This window comes from Myotis nattereri, assembly GCF_964212035.1.
Source record: "Myotis nattereri genome assembly, chromosome: 17".
Classification (NCBI taxonomy): domain Eukaryota; kingdom Metazoa; phylum Chordata; class Mammalia; order Chiroptera; family Vespertilionidae; genus Myotis; species Myotis nattereri.
The window spans coordinates 44121843-44135237 of NC_138092.1; the positions used below are offsets into that span (position 1 = coordinate 44121843).

Consider the following 13395-nt stretch of genomic DNA (forward strand, 5'->3'; position numbering starts at 1 on the left):
ATTTGCCACAGAGAAACTTTAATTCAGACAATCTATTCAAGGAACACATTGAGTCTTAACTATCTCTATATATAAAAGCCTAATATGCAAATTGTCCCTTCCTGAGTTCAACTGGGAGACCAGGAGTTCAATAACTCACTATGACATGCACTGACCACCAGGGGTTGGTGCGGAGCGAAGGGAGGCCCGGGCCAGCGGCCAGAAGGCCCTGATGGGCCCTGATCGCTGGCCAGGCCTAGGGACCCTACCCATGCATGAATTTCATGCACCGGGCCTCTAGTAGCTTATAAATTCATCATAACGAGGTTTTTATTACAATTATATTTGACTTACATTAACTATTTAAATAATCTAACCAACTCAGATTTTAGTAATTTCAGAAAAGACAGTGTAGCTCTAAATGGCTGTCTCACATTCATAGATATATAAATTGGCCAATTTGATTCTTATGTACATATTAGGATAATGTTGAAATCAGTAAAAAAAAAAAAAAAACAACTAGCATTTTGAAATCATATTTTAGAAGCTTTTACCAGAATACTCTGCGAAGGAATTATCCAATGGGTGTTATCACCTTCAAGTTGTGTGCATGTTAGAGTACCTTCTGTGACTATTTACGAAACAGGATGCCTTCTGCTGTGTGAACCCTGTTAGTTCCCCACCCAGGGGGATGGCTAGACTTTTTGGATATCTCATTTCCATGAATCTGGACATAAAATGAGACTATATAGCAAAAGAAAAACAAAACAAAAAGCATTCTTGAATGAACCAATTTTAGATATTTTCTAAGCAAATTTTGTAATCTACGCAATGTAAATTATCCTTTTATCCCGATTTTGAAACCAAATATTCTATTTATGTCTACATGGAGTAGGAAATGTGACCTCCAAAACACCAAAAAAAGCAAAAACAAACATTGTATCTCTCATATGTATTTTCCTCACATTCAATAATCCAAAAATCATTACTTTTTTTTAAAGTCTCCTACATAAAGCTAGAATTTATAGATTTTAATTAAAGTTAAAGTCAGTGAAGAGAAGTGAATAGAGCACTTGGGTAGTTTCAAAATAGTTGCATTTTAATCATGGTGTTATTTCTGACTTTAGAATCTGAACCCAATACTGGTATCCATTAACAAAAGGTATCACATAACAGCAAAAAGGTAAATCGACCATTCCTGAGACTAACTTTTAAAGAACACCCTTACATTAAAATGACCACGGAAAAGGAAAATTCTTTTTTACCCACTACAATGGAACAAAGGCAGAAGGGGTATATATTCACAGTGCTCTGAATTGAAATTTATAACATCTTCCAGTTAGATGGATAGATAGATTATATCAAAACATCCTTTAAAATAGCGGTTCTCAACCTGTGGGTCGTGACCCCTTTGGGGGTCGAACGACCCTTTCACAGGGGTCGCCTAAGAACCATCGGAAAACACACATATAATTACATATTGTTTTTGTGATTAATCACTACACTTTAATTATGTTCAATTTGTAACAATGAAAATACATCCTGCATATCAGCTATTTACATTACGATTCATAACAGCAGCAAAATTACAGTTATGAAGTATCAACGAAAATAATTTTATGGTTGGGGGTCATCACAACATAAGGAACTGTATTAAAGGGTCGCGGCATCAGGAAGGTTGAGAACCACTGCTTTAAAACATTTTTTGGTCATGGCTGGTATGCTCAATGGTTAGAGTGTCGGCCCTTGAACCAAAGGGTCTTGGGGCTCGATTCTGATCAAGAGCAGGTACCTGAGTTTCAGGTTCCCTGCCCCGGGTGGGGTGCCTGCTGGAGGCAACCAACTAATGTGGCTCTCTCACATTGATGTTTCTCTCTCTATCTCCTCTCCTCCCCCTTCCACTCTCTCTAAAAAAAAAATCAATGGAAAAAATATCCTCCAGTGAGGAATAAACATAAACAAACAAACAAACAAACTACAACATTTTTGCATGGGAAAATTAAACAAGGAACTAATCAAATAACATACATGTGATGTGAACTACTGATACAATTAAAGAACATAAGAAAATTTTACATACATTTTTCTTTAATATGAATGTTGAAACCAGAACAGAATAACATACTCAATCAATATGTGTTTGTTATTGTCAATGCTTTACCAAAAGTCATAATGATTAACATACATGATGCTTTAAAATTGAGCTAGAGCCTAATTAACATAAAACATAGTAAAAAAAAAAAAGCTTCATTCATTATGTTAATTAAAACTTTACAGCTACAATATGCAAATTATTAGAAAAATTTAGACCACATAAATTTCTTTATTAGCTCAAAATAGAAGGGATAAGAGAAAGAACTTACTGCAACAATCATAATTGCATTATCCAAAAAGCCAAACCCTACGAAAGGTATCGCATTGTGGATGAATACTGAAAAACATCAAAAACAGAAAAATATAATTTAAGATTTCTATAGTTTTAAAATGACAAAAATAGACCATATGATTAAAGTCTCCTCAATAAGCTTTGGAATTTGCTTGCCATTCCCCAGAGCCAGAAGATTCTTCTACTCCTACTGTAAGTTTAGCTACTTAGTAGAAGCTATACTGAGCAAAAAACAAATAAAAAATCCATAACATGTAAAAACAATCGTGTTAGGCTTTTGTGTTTTCTTACTGGCAGCACATACAAACTATATATAGTTAACAGCAGAACAAATAAGTAAATACGTATTATGAATACCATGTTTTTTCCTGTTTAATTGATATTGACATCAATCTGTTTCTCTCTTATACCTAAAGACTGATATCATAAAATTGATCTCCACATTAGAAATAATAAAAACATTCCCTGAATCAAATTTTAGGGAAGCTGTTTGGTCACTTTTAAATAATTGTTTTAAACAAATGTTAGGAGAACGTGATTATTTCATCTATGTTAGACATTTACATTCAGAAATCTTTTTCCCCTTCACAATACTTCAGTATCCCTGAATGCTTTCACAAACTATAAAAAAAAACACCATTCTATTTAAATCAAAATGTAACTTGGCCTCCTCCCACCAAAGGCACACTTACCTCATCTGTCTAGTACACGATCTGAATAACCTGAGATAATAGAGGTGTAACGAGGAAGAACTAATACCTATATGTTTTTTATATATTTAGCCTCATTTTTCTATTTCTAGATGGTAACATATTTAAGCAATAATAGATATGTCTTAAACCGAGTTTATACATTTTTTTGCTTTGGCATAATAAATAGGATAACTCACTCTGTCTAGAAAGATTTAACGTAGTGACTCTTGTACTATCAATAAATGATATAGTTATTTCAAGTCCAAGATACAGATGCACAAGATTTAACAATTATAGAGGCTTTACCGTATCTCAGCTGTTCTGGGGTGGGTGGCGCAGCTTCCAATTTTTCTGAAGGGGAAGAAAAGGGTGTGGGCCAAGAATTAGTTACGATGGCAAGGTCTCTTTTTTTTTTATGACAATGAAGAAAACACCAGCAGATTTACAAAGCTAGGGAAATATCAGAGTTTATTCATAAATTATCTTTCGGTTAATGGACCTAAATTGGCCATACGGAAAATGTTACTTGGTAGGGATTAAATACAAGGTCGGAAAACAAAACTGAGTGTTAGTTACAAGCCTGTCATGGAGTCTACAACCCTGACTAAATCATTTGCTTCTTGTGTTGTGTTTTGTTTTTTAAGTCCTCGCATCTATGTGACAAGCCTGTTTACATTAATTGCAGTTTTCAAAATTTCAAAAATAGCCCTGGCCCATGTGGCTCAGTTGGTTGAGCGTTGTCCTGTGCACCAAAAGGTGCAGTTCTGGTCGGAGCACATGCCCAGGTTGCGGGCTCAGTCCAGATAGGGTCCCCAGTAGGGGTGTGTGTGAGAGACAGCAGATTGATGTTTCTCTCTCACATCAATGTTTCCCTCTCTCTCTCCCTCTCCCTTTCTCTAAAAATCAATAAAAACATTTTTTTTTTAAATTTCAAAAATATAGTTACCCTTCTTAAAGATGGTAATCCTAGGTAATTTAAGAAATTTACATGCAAATGAGCACTGATACTGGAAAAAAGAATGTTCAGCCCTAGTGGGTTTGGCTCAGTAGATAGAGCATGCATGGCCTGTGGACTGAAGGGCCCCGGGGTTCGATTCTGGTCAAGGGCACATGCCTGGGTTTCAGGCTCCATCCCCATTAGGGGGCGTGCAAGAGGCAGCTGATCAATGACTCTCTCATCATTGATGTTTCTGTCTCTCTATCCTTTCCCTTCCTCCCTGAAATCAATAAAAATAAAAATATTAAAGAAAAAGAATGTTCAAATAGGCCTAAATATCCTTTAAAAGAAGTAAAATAGTATTTTAAAGCAATATATTACAACAATGATTGTGTCCTGTTCTTTAATTAATCTCCCTTGATGATACACTAAATATTTTGAGTTTTGAAACCTATACTATCAGGTAATATAGAATATCCTACTCAATAAAAAAAGGAGGGTGTTATTCAACAAGTAACAATATACTATTTATAATATATGTCATAATAAACACACAAGGTTTTCCCAAGTATATGTCAAAGTAAATATCTTCAAGTGACATCATTAAATCTAAAATTAACAATAATTACAAAAAAAAGCAAGCTATCAAATCTTATAATAATAACCATCTTACGCCCAGCTGGTGCTGCTCAGTGGTTGAGTGTCGACCTATGAACCAGGAGGTCCATAGTTCAATTCCCAGTCAGACTCGATCCCCAGTGGGGGACATGCAGGAGGTAGTCGATCAATGATTCTCTCTCATCATTGATGTTTCTATTTCTCTCTCCCTCTCCCTTCCTCTCTGAAATCAGTAAAAATATATATTTTAAATAATAATAATAATAACCACCTCACCATTTATATAAGCACAAGAATAGGCTATGGTAAAATGGCAGAGAAGTCTACCTTCTTCGTCCTCATCCAATCCCACAGCATTAATTGATAACCTATAGAGAAGAACCCACACCATGGATTACTCTGCTCTACGATTTTTTTAAAGAATATATTTTTATTGATTTTTTTTTTTTTTTTTTACAGAGAGGAATGTAGAGGGACAGAAAGTCAGAAACATCGATGAGAGAGAAACATCGATCAGCTGCCTCCTGCACACCTCCTACTGGGGATGTACCTGCAACCAAGGTACATGCCCTTGACCGGAATCGAACCTGGGACCCTTCAGTCTGCAGGCCGATACTCTATCCACTGAGCCAAACCGCTCAGGGCTGCTCTACGATTTAATAGAACCAGATTTTCCAATGAAACACATTACAAACTGGATATACATTTTCTAAAATATTTATTTATAAGCTATGACAATGTGAGAACTAATTAAATATATATAAGCTATATAAAAATGTATGGTTCATATCTGTGAATGCTATTTTATTTAAAAAGTATAATACCATCTGGCTTTATAATAAGAAATGCACTAAAACCTAGAGTTTAATCAATTATTGTATTATTCATAAAGTTCTAAGAATTCAACTTTAAGGTTCTTGCCCTCTTTTAGAAGGGTTAAGAAATAAAGATATACTAATCTTTGTAGAGTTTTACATTTGATTAAAATATTTTCTCTATACTTTGACTTGAGCTATTATCTCAAAATTTACCTTTAAGGTATGCAAATAGTTTTCCAATTTTTAAAAAGGAATGTAGACAACCACTGTAGTCCACAGAGTTTTCTGGTGAAGTAAATGGAACTATTTGCTGGCTGCATTACTCTGCCCATCACTCCAGGTCTGACACTGCGCGAGGTCCTTGTCAGTGAACTAGAACATCTTGAAACATCTAAAAATTCATCAAGCAGGACCTTCCCAGTAGCTAAGAGTATATAGTGTCCTTGCTTTTACTTCTTCAAATTCCCTACATACTGACCAAAATATTTAAAATATTTTACAACTCCTAAGGTTTAGGACCAGGTGAATGTATAATGCACAGCAGTAGAAAGAAAAAAAGCAAATAATGTATATAGTATCCTAGTCTTTCTGACTACACAGAAGGATTAAAAAATTAAAGGTAATAAAAAATAATCTTTTTAAAGAAATATAAAGTAAAGGAGACAGAGCAGAAAGGAAAACGACTGGCACAGAGTTGAATGTAAAATCAAATTACAGATTCTGCCTCCTGCTTCACAAAGAACCAAAGGAATAATAAGAGGAAACATGAAAGGAACATTTGCTAGAAAGTGGAAATTTTATGCAAAATATAAACTTTATGGGAAGTAGCCATCAAAAAATTTTAATTATAATTTGGTCATTTCGAGGACTTTGACACTGTAAGTTATCTTCTTTACTATATTAACTGAATCAAAACAAAATATATATCAGCAGTAAAAAACATTAGATGTAACACTGGAACTCAATCTTGAAAATGAACCCAAGGTGCCATCAAAATATACCGGTTTTAAAATGCAATGGCTGCTAATACAACCTCCCTGAAAATAGTCACAATAAACGCTAGAAGCTTTATTTCCCTACATAGGTATCTTAACCTTAGGAATTTCCTTCTGACATCGGTAAACTATCTACACTTACACTGGAAATGTATTCTAAAGTCAGCAGCAGGCTTTGCGGTCAGAAAAAACAATTCTTTCCATTACGATGTGTGTATTATATACATCATAATTTCTCTATTCTTTTCCTGAATATTTTAAAATAATATGACATTAAGATTGTACTTCACCACACACCATATTTTCCAACTATTTTTACCTAAAAAATTCTGGTCCTATTTCTAACACTGGCTGAATAACCTTCTATCAAACCAATCCTTCTGCCTAGAACAACTCTAAAGTATAGACTAAAATACAATATAAACAAATAACCAACCAAAAGCATTTAAAAAATGACCAAAAATAGGTTGATTCTGGAAAGGAATCAACACTTGGAATTCTGGAGGAATGGTATTAAATGAGTTGCCTGTTTGTTGCAGCTTTGGGCCTAAGGGCACGCCTCAATCCACAACCTGAGGACAACTCAAATGCTAATATGTTCAGACTTTCTGGTCCGAAGAAGCAGTGAACAGGGTACAAAGTAACAAAAGCCACCAGAAAGTAAGAGGGGAATCCTGGAAAAAACAGAGTCAGAACGGAGGAGTCCTAACTTCTATATACCAGTACGTTCAGTTCAAACATATGGCTGATCCATGCATGAGCCACACACATGTGGCAGGGAAAACCCCCAAAATCCTAGCTAAGGGTAAAATAACTAAAGATTTAAGCTGCAGCCCAAGAGTTTGTAGTTTAAGCCTAACCATTAATGGCCTGCTACAACAAATGTTAAAAATCTGTATTTTAAAGAATAAAACAGAATCCAGAGTCTCTGTAACATAATAATCACAGCAATGACCAGGGTACAATTCAAAATTACTTCATGAAGAAGCAGGAAAACATGACTCAGTCTCAGGAAAAACAATAGACGGAGGCCAATCGAAAGTAAGTCAAGTATCAGAAGTAGCAGATGAAATTACACTCAAAATTATACTGAAGGCGTAAATGAAAATATGCTCGAATAGAAATTATAAAAAGCAGAACCCAATTAAAGTTTGAGAACTGAAAAATACATTTTCTGAAATTTTGAAAGTAATTGAAAAGGCTTAAAATCAAAAGGGAGGTGACAGAAGAAAAAGTTAGTGAACATCAATATAAGATCACAAATCAAGGGAAAAATTCAAAATCATTTATAATAGACGTAGTAAATACCAAAGCAACTTCACCCTGAATGACATAAAAGGAACAGTTTAATGCACACACTAGTCCTTTAATTACAAAAAAACAAATACTTTTTAAGTGGCAATTATCTACTTTCTGACCTTTTGAGTACCTAATAATATCTGCTCCAAGCCCCACCCTACCATTTTCCCAATAAAGTATAGACGTAGACTTGGCCACACAAATCACTATTTGGCCTAATGAGAGATTTATTAAAAAGACAGAGATGAAGCTACCATGTTTAAGAAACAATTTGGGGGCTATATTTCTGAACATTATAAAGAACTGCTTAGACTTTTAATAGAACCAAAAGTTCTAATGGATAGGGTAAAATTTATAATAAATATATAACATTAAAAAATACAAACTTGAAGTACAAACCATGCTGTATGCAAAACAATTTAAGCAAATCATATTAAATGCCAAAAAGAAGACATGCACCCAAAGGAGGTTTATGAAGCTACACAGCAGTATTTTAAAATAAGTTAATATGGCTCAGAAATATAAAAAATGGCATTCAAAACTGAAAATGCTCTTTAGAAACAGCAAGGAACTTAACTTTTTAACTTAGTAAATTTCAATCAACAGGTTTTGTCTTTTAAAATTAAGACTATAATTATAAAAGGATTTTAAAATTATTTTTAAAAATATATATGCTTTAGCCAAGACCCCCTATCCCCGTCCCCCGCAAAAGAATTTGTGTGTGATTTTGTAATTTTACTTAGCATTTAAAAGTTTCATGCACATTATGGAGTAAAGAAATTTCTATGTAGATCACATAATACTGTCATTTCATTAACCGTCTGGGGTACATATCATGCGACCTGGGTCTTCATTGCAACCTAGACTGCAATCCAGTTTACTTAAGGGCAACTAACCAATTCCTGGGCTGAGGCAGGCCCTGGGTGTAACAGTTGAAAGAACAGGAGTTGCCCAGTAGTAATGATGAGGTGATAATGCCCAATGAATCATCATCTTTACTGACCTCATTAATACACTCACCTGTAATTGTTCACCTCTGGCTTAAGAAATAGTAAATACTAGGGGTATAACAATTTATTTCTGTTATAGCTGTCATTTCATAGAGTTTTTAAAGATAATCAAACATACTTTTGATTAGTGGTTGCTTTTACGTGTCTAACTTGTGTACTTGGGATAATTATATACACTACTTAATACACAGAGGCTATATTCCTTCCCTTCTTTCATGCCAAAGGAAGACAAAAAGAATGATTACTATGTACAATGATAGTCCCTTTAAAAAAGACTAAGATATTAAAACAGTACAACTTTTAAAAAACAGATCTTATAACGTATTAGGTATAGAGATAGCACTATAATAAGTTTAGAAAATCACTTCATTATGGATGTTGTATTATATTTTAGATGTAAAACTTAAAGTGAGTTAGGACAAATTAGTAATTTGTCTTGGAATATTATAAATGGTAGATATATCTGTGGGTATAGTTACATAGAGTCCCAGAAGATATTCATTTAAAAATAAAATTGCTTTGCCCTACCTGTGGTCAGCAAACTGCAGCTCGCGAGCCACATGCGGCTCTTTGGCCCCTTGAGTGTGGCTCTTCCTAAGCCTTAGGAGTACCCTAATTAAGTTAATAACAATGTACCTACCTATATAGTTTAAGTTTAAAAAATTTGGCTCTCAAAAGAAATTTCACTCGTTGTACTGTTGATATTTGGCTCTGTTGACTAATGAGTTGCTGACCACTGCAGCCGGTTTTGTTCAGTGGATAGAGCGTTGGCCTGCAGACCAAAGAATCCTGGGTTCGATTCTGGTCAAGGGCATGTACCTTGGTTGCAGGCTCCTCCCTGGCCCGGGCCCTGGTCTGGGCTAGTGAAGAAGGCAACCACCCAATGTGTTTCTCTCACATCGATGTTTCCCTCTGTCTTTCCCTCTCTCTTTTACTCTCCCTAAAAATCAATGGAAAAATATCCTTGGGGGAGGATTAACAAAAAATAAATAAATAAATAAATAAATAAATAAATAATTGTTTTATACTAGGAATGAGCAGAGATTTTTCAGTCAATACATTACCTTTTCCTCTTTAAGTCATTCCCCAAATAAAAATCTTTTATAGAATGTGAGTAGTAAAAGGATTCTTAGAACCCACCTGCCAGTGGTTCTCAACTTGGGGTGGTTCGTCATCACCCTACAAGATGCTCAGAAATGCAGGGATATTTTGGATGTGATAACGACTGTGAAATGCTACTGGCATTAGGAATTCTAAACATCCTATGATGCACAAGAAAGTCCTTGATAATGAGGAATTATCCAGCCCAAATGCCAGCAGTATGCCCACTGAGAAATACTGACTTAATTCTCCACTTTGAAGATGCAGCCACTTAAGCCCAGAGATGTTAAGTGACTTACTCAAAGACACACAGCCAAGTCCAAAACCTATATTCTCATTCTCTTCTTCTATTTTCCTTTTAAAAGTAAACTCTCAATAAAAATATAGAAGAACCAACGATCAATTGTATATGAATATGTGAAACACTGTCAGTATGTGAAACAGTTTATTGTATTAAATCATTGATTTAACCTGCATGTATTTTCCCATACAAACAACTGTAAGCCTACATTTGCCCACGCCCCTATAAAGCCTAAGAAAACTAAGTTGTATTTACCCTTTATCCTTTTAAAATTTCAATTGGTCCACAAAATATTTCTGATTCCTTTTTATATACTGTGTTACTAGTATACTTCTTAGGCAATGTATCTATATTAAATAGTAATAAAAAATAAAATAGGAACGGAGAGATATTTATTTGTATACCTGCCTCCCTCCCCCATCTCTCTCTATATATACACCTATCCCTCTCTCTGTTCCTCTCTCTCTCTCTCTCTCTCTCTCTTTCTCTCTCTCTCTTTCTCAAACACACACACACACACACACACACACACACACACACACACACAAAATACAATTCTCCCAGTACCACCACCACTATAGAATGCAACATAAATTAGATATCAAGCTGTATGGAGACTGAATCTTTAAAAAAAAATGTTCACGAATGGCCTTAAAATGCAATTATATAAGCCTTTCAAATTATTTTATTTTTAAAATACATTTTTGTGAAGTTTAGTTACTTAAATACAGTTTCTCTTTACAATATTCTGAAGGTTTCCCTGTGTGGCCCTTTTTCCCTACTCATTCATCTTTGTTGCTTGTTATGTGTCCCTTGCCGGGGTTACTGCAACAATTTTTAAAATACGCTATTTAAATATAATTAAATATAAGTGATTTTGTCTTTTGTTAAGGTCATAAGTTTAATCCTTCAGTTAATTAAACATGCAATTATTATTCTATCATATCCACAAAATCTAGGATTAGATAATAAAAAATATCTTGTAGGTAGTCCAAAACAATGATGCAAAAAAATTGTCATTATAACTAAAGCATGCTATTTCAAACCAGCAAGAAGTCAAGAAGTTCTGTTAAATAGATGTTTGCCATCTGCAATAAACATCTAGTGAACAATCAATACTGTTAAGATGGTACTATACCAAAACTATCAGGGGTCTCTGCTGATGATACCTTCTTCGCCGTCTTCATAATGGCTACCTCAGGTTTGGGAAATCTGCATGCTAAAAATATTTAAAAATCAAAATGTATTCAAGCAATAAAGTCAATAAAATATGTATAAATAAAAGGGTATATGAAATTTTGAAATGAAGCATGCTTGAATATAGGCAGTTCTCACTTTGCACAGTTGTGTGGGACCATTAAAATGACAGTGCAGGCTGAAACTGCAAAATCTTAATAAGCAATGGAGAAAATTACAATTGTTATGTGATCTTTAAAAAAAAAATTTCCAAACATTGAAATCTCTCTCACAAGGAAAAAATAGTTCGGAATTATGTATGGTGGCGGATGTTAACTAGATTTATTGTAGTGATCATTTTGCAATATATACAAATATCTTGTATATCTGAAACTAATACAGTGTATGTCAATTATATCACAATAAAAAAATTTAACAACTCGTCTACTGACAATTAGAAAGGAAAATTTGGAAATAATAAAACTAAAGTTTATGTAGTATGCCATCCTTTAAAATAGTAGAAACACTGAATTAAAGTGTTTCATTATCTCTTTGTAAGGAAGATGATCCAAGGCAGCTTGAACCGTGCTAGCACTCGTCATATCTCACAATGTGGAGCAAGCATCTTCTCTCTGCCTCCGTGAGTTGCCACACTCCTTTGTGAGTCTGGATTAGCTTATACACGTTATCCTTTGTAGTCTCAATGTCATAAAATAGCTCTGAGAGCTCCTTTAGTGTGAAGTTGGAACCAGAGTCACTTCCTCTGGAACATCTGCATCCTTTCATCACAACCTCCTCACTTACGTCCAGAATAAGTGCGCCTTCTCCAGGCCCCTCTGGCTGCGTGTCTGGAGTGTCTCAAATGGCAGCAGTTCAACAGCGGTGTCAACACCCCCTCATCTTGGAGGACCGCCCCTGCTGAAGAATGCCGCCGCACCCGCAGCCCTGCACCCTGCCCAGGGCAGCCCACACCCAAGAGCTCAATTTCACAGGCAGGGAGACTTCTCACCCAACTCAGGACAGCACGGAGGGGTCATCCTATCTCTAGAAGCGGAGGGGTCATCCTATCTCTAGAAGCCTCCACCGGGTCAGCTAAGGCTTCCATTGACACTGTATTCCCCAACAAATGTCTTATGCTCATCTTTGTCTCAGAGACTGCTTCCCAAGGAACTTAACCTGCGACAGGGATGGTAAGGCTTCATGTCAGCAACATATTCTCAAGTGATTTGTGGGGGAATGGGGGGATAGAGAGTGGAGGGGGAGCTTACTGCACTAAAACCTTTTCTATAAATTTGAGATTGTTTCAAAACTTAAGAAGTAATGTGAAATGGGGAAAGCACAATTACACTAAAAAGTTCCCGTTGTATACCTATAAAATCAGTATTCACAATTCACACTCTTTCTAATGTCTTTAAGAAGGCCCTTTGAGAAGAAAAAAAAAGAGCTAAGATCATGTTTTTTAAACGATTAAGATCTTTCTCACACACAAACATAAAATTCTGCCAGCTCACCAAAGGTGCCACATCCCACATTATCACTCTCACATCGGTTTGCCTGTTCCCTGTCACACGTCAAGCACGCCTCCGTTTATCTATGTGACCTCGCCTCTTTCCCACCTTAAAACAAAAAGCAAGACCACCTGCTATCACCTTGCTACTCAGGACAGGATCCCTGGACCTGCAACACTGAAACCACTGGACACTTGTTGGAAATGCAGAATCTCGGGCCCTGTCTCACACGTACGGAAACAGAATCTGGGTTTCCGTAAGATTCCCGGGTGATTTTCCATGTATTTTAGATTTTGTGAAGCAAGGTTCTAGTTTCTACTGTGGGATGTAGAGAGCTACAAGAAGCACTGTCACCGTCCTTACAGGGAAACAAAGTCAGACTAAATCCAAACTCATGACTTATTTCGAACCAAACCCATAAGAGAGCTGAAGTCACAGCGCAAACAAGTTGGCCTAAACTGAGAGAGAGGCAGGCACCTGCAAGGACAGAGGGGACAGGGGACGGTAGCACTTGCTTACTTGGGATCGATGCAACCGGACACCTTAAGGAGGGTACAGCTAGAATAGTAAGGGCG

The 13395-nt window shown here is 35.8% G+C and overlaps 1 protein-coding gene across 1 annotated transcript in view; it reads right to left on the bottom strand.

The window, feature by feature from the left end:
• The window catches only part of TMEM65 (transmembrane protein 65), a 38595-nt gene that overhangs the window by 11089 nt on the left and 14111 nt on the right, over positions 1-13395 (bottom strand). The window contains exons 2-3 of the mRNA XM_081111564.1: positions 3364-3408; positions 2343-2410 (exon numbers count right to left, since the gene is read on the bottom strand). Of these exons, the coding sequence (XP_080967690.1) occupies positions 2343-2410; positions 3364-3408 (113 nt within the window). The remainder of the gene's footprint in view (positions 1-2342; positions 2411-3363; positions 3409-13395) is intronic.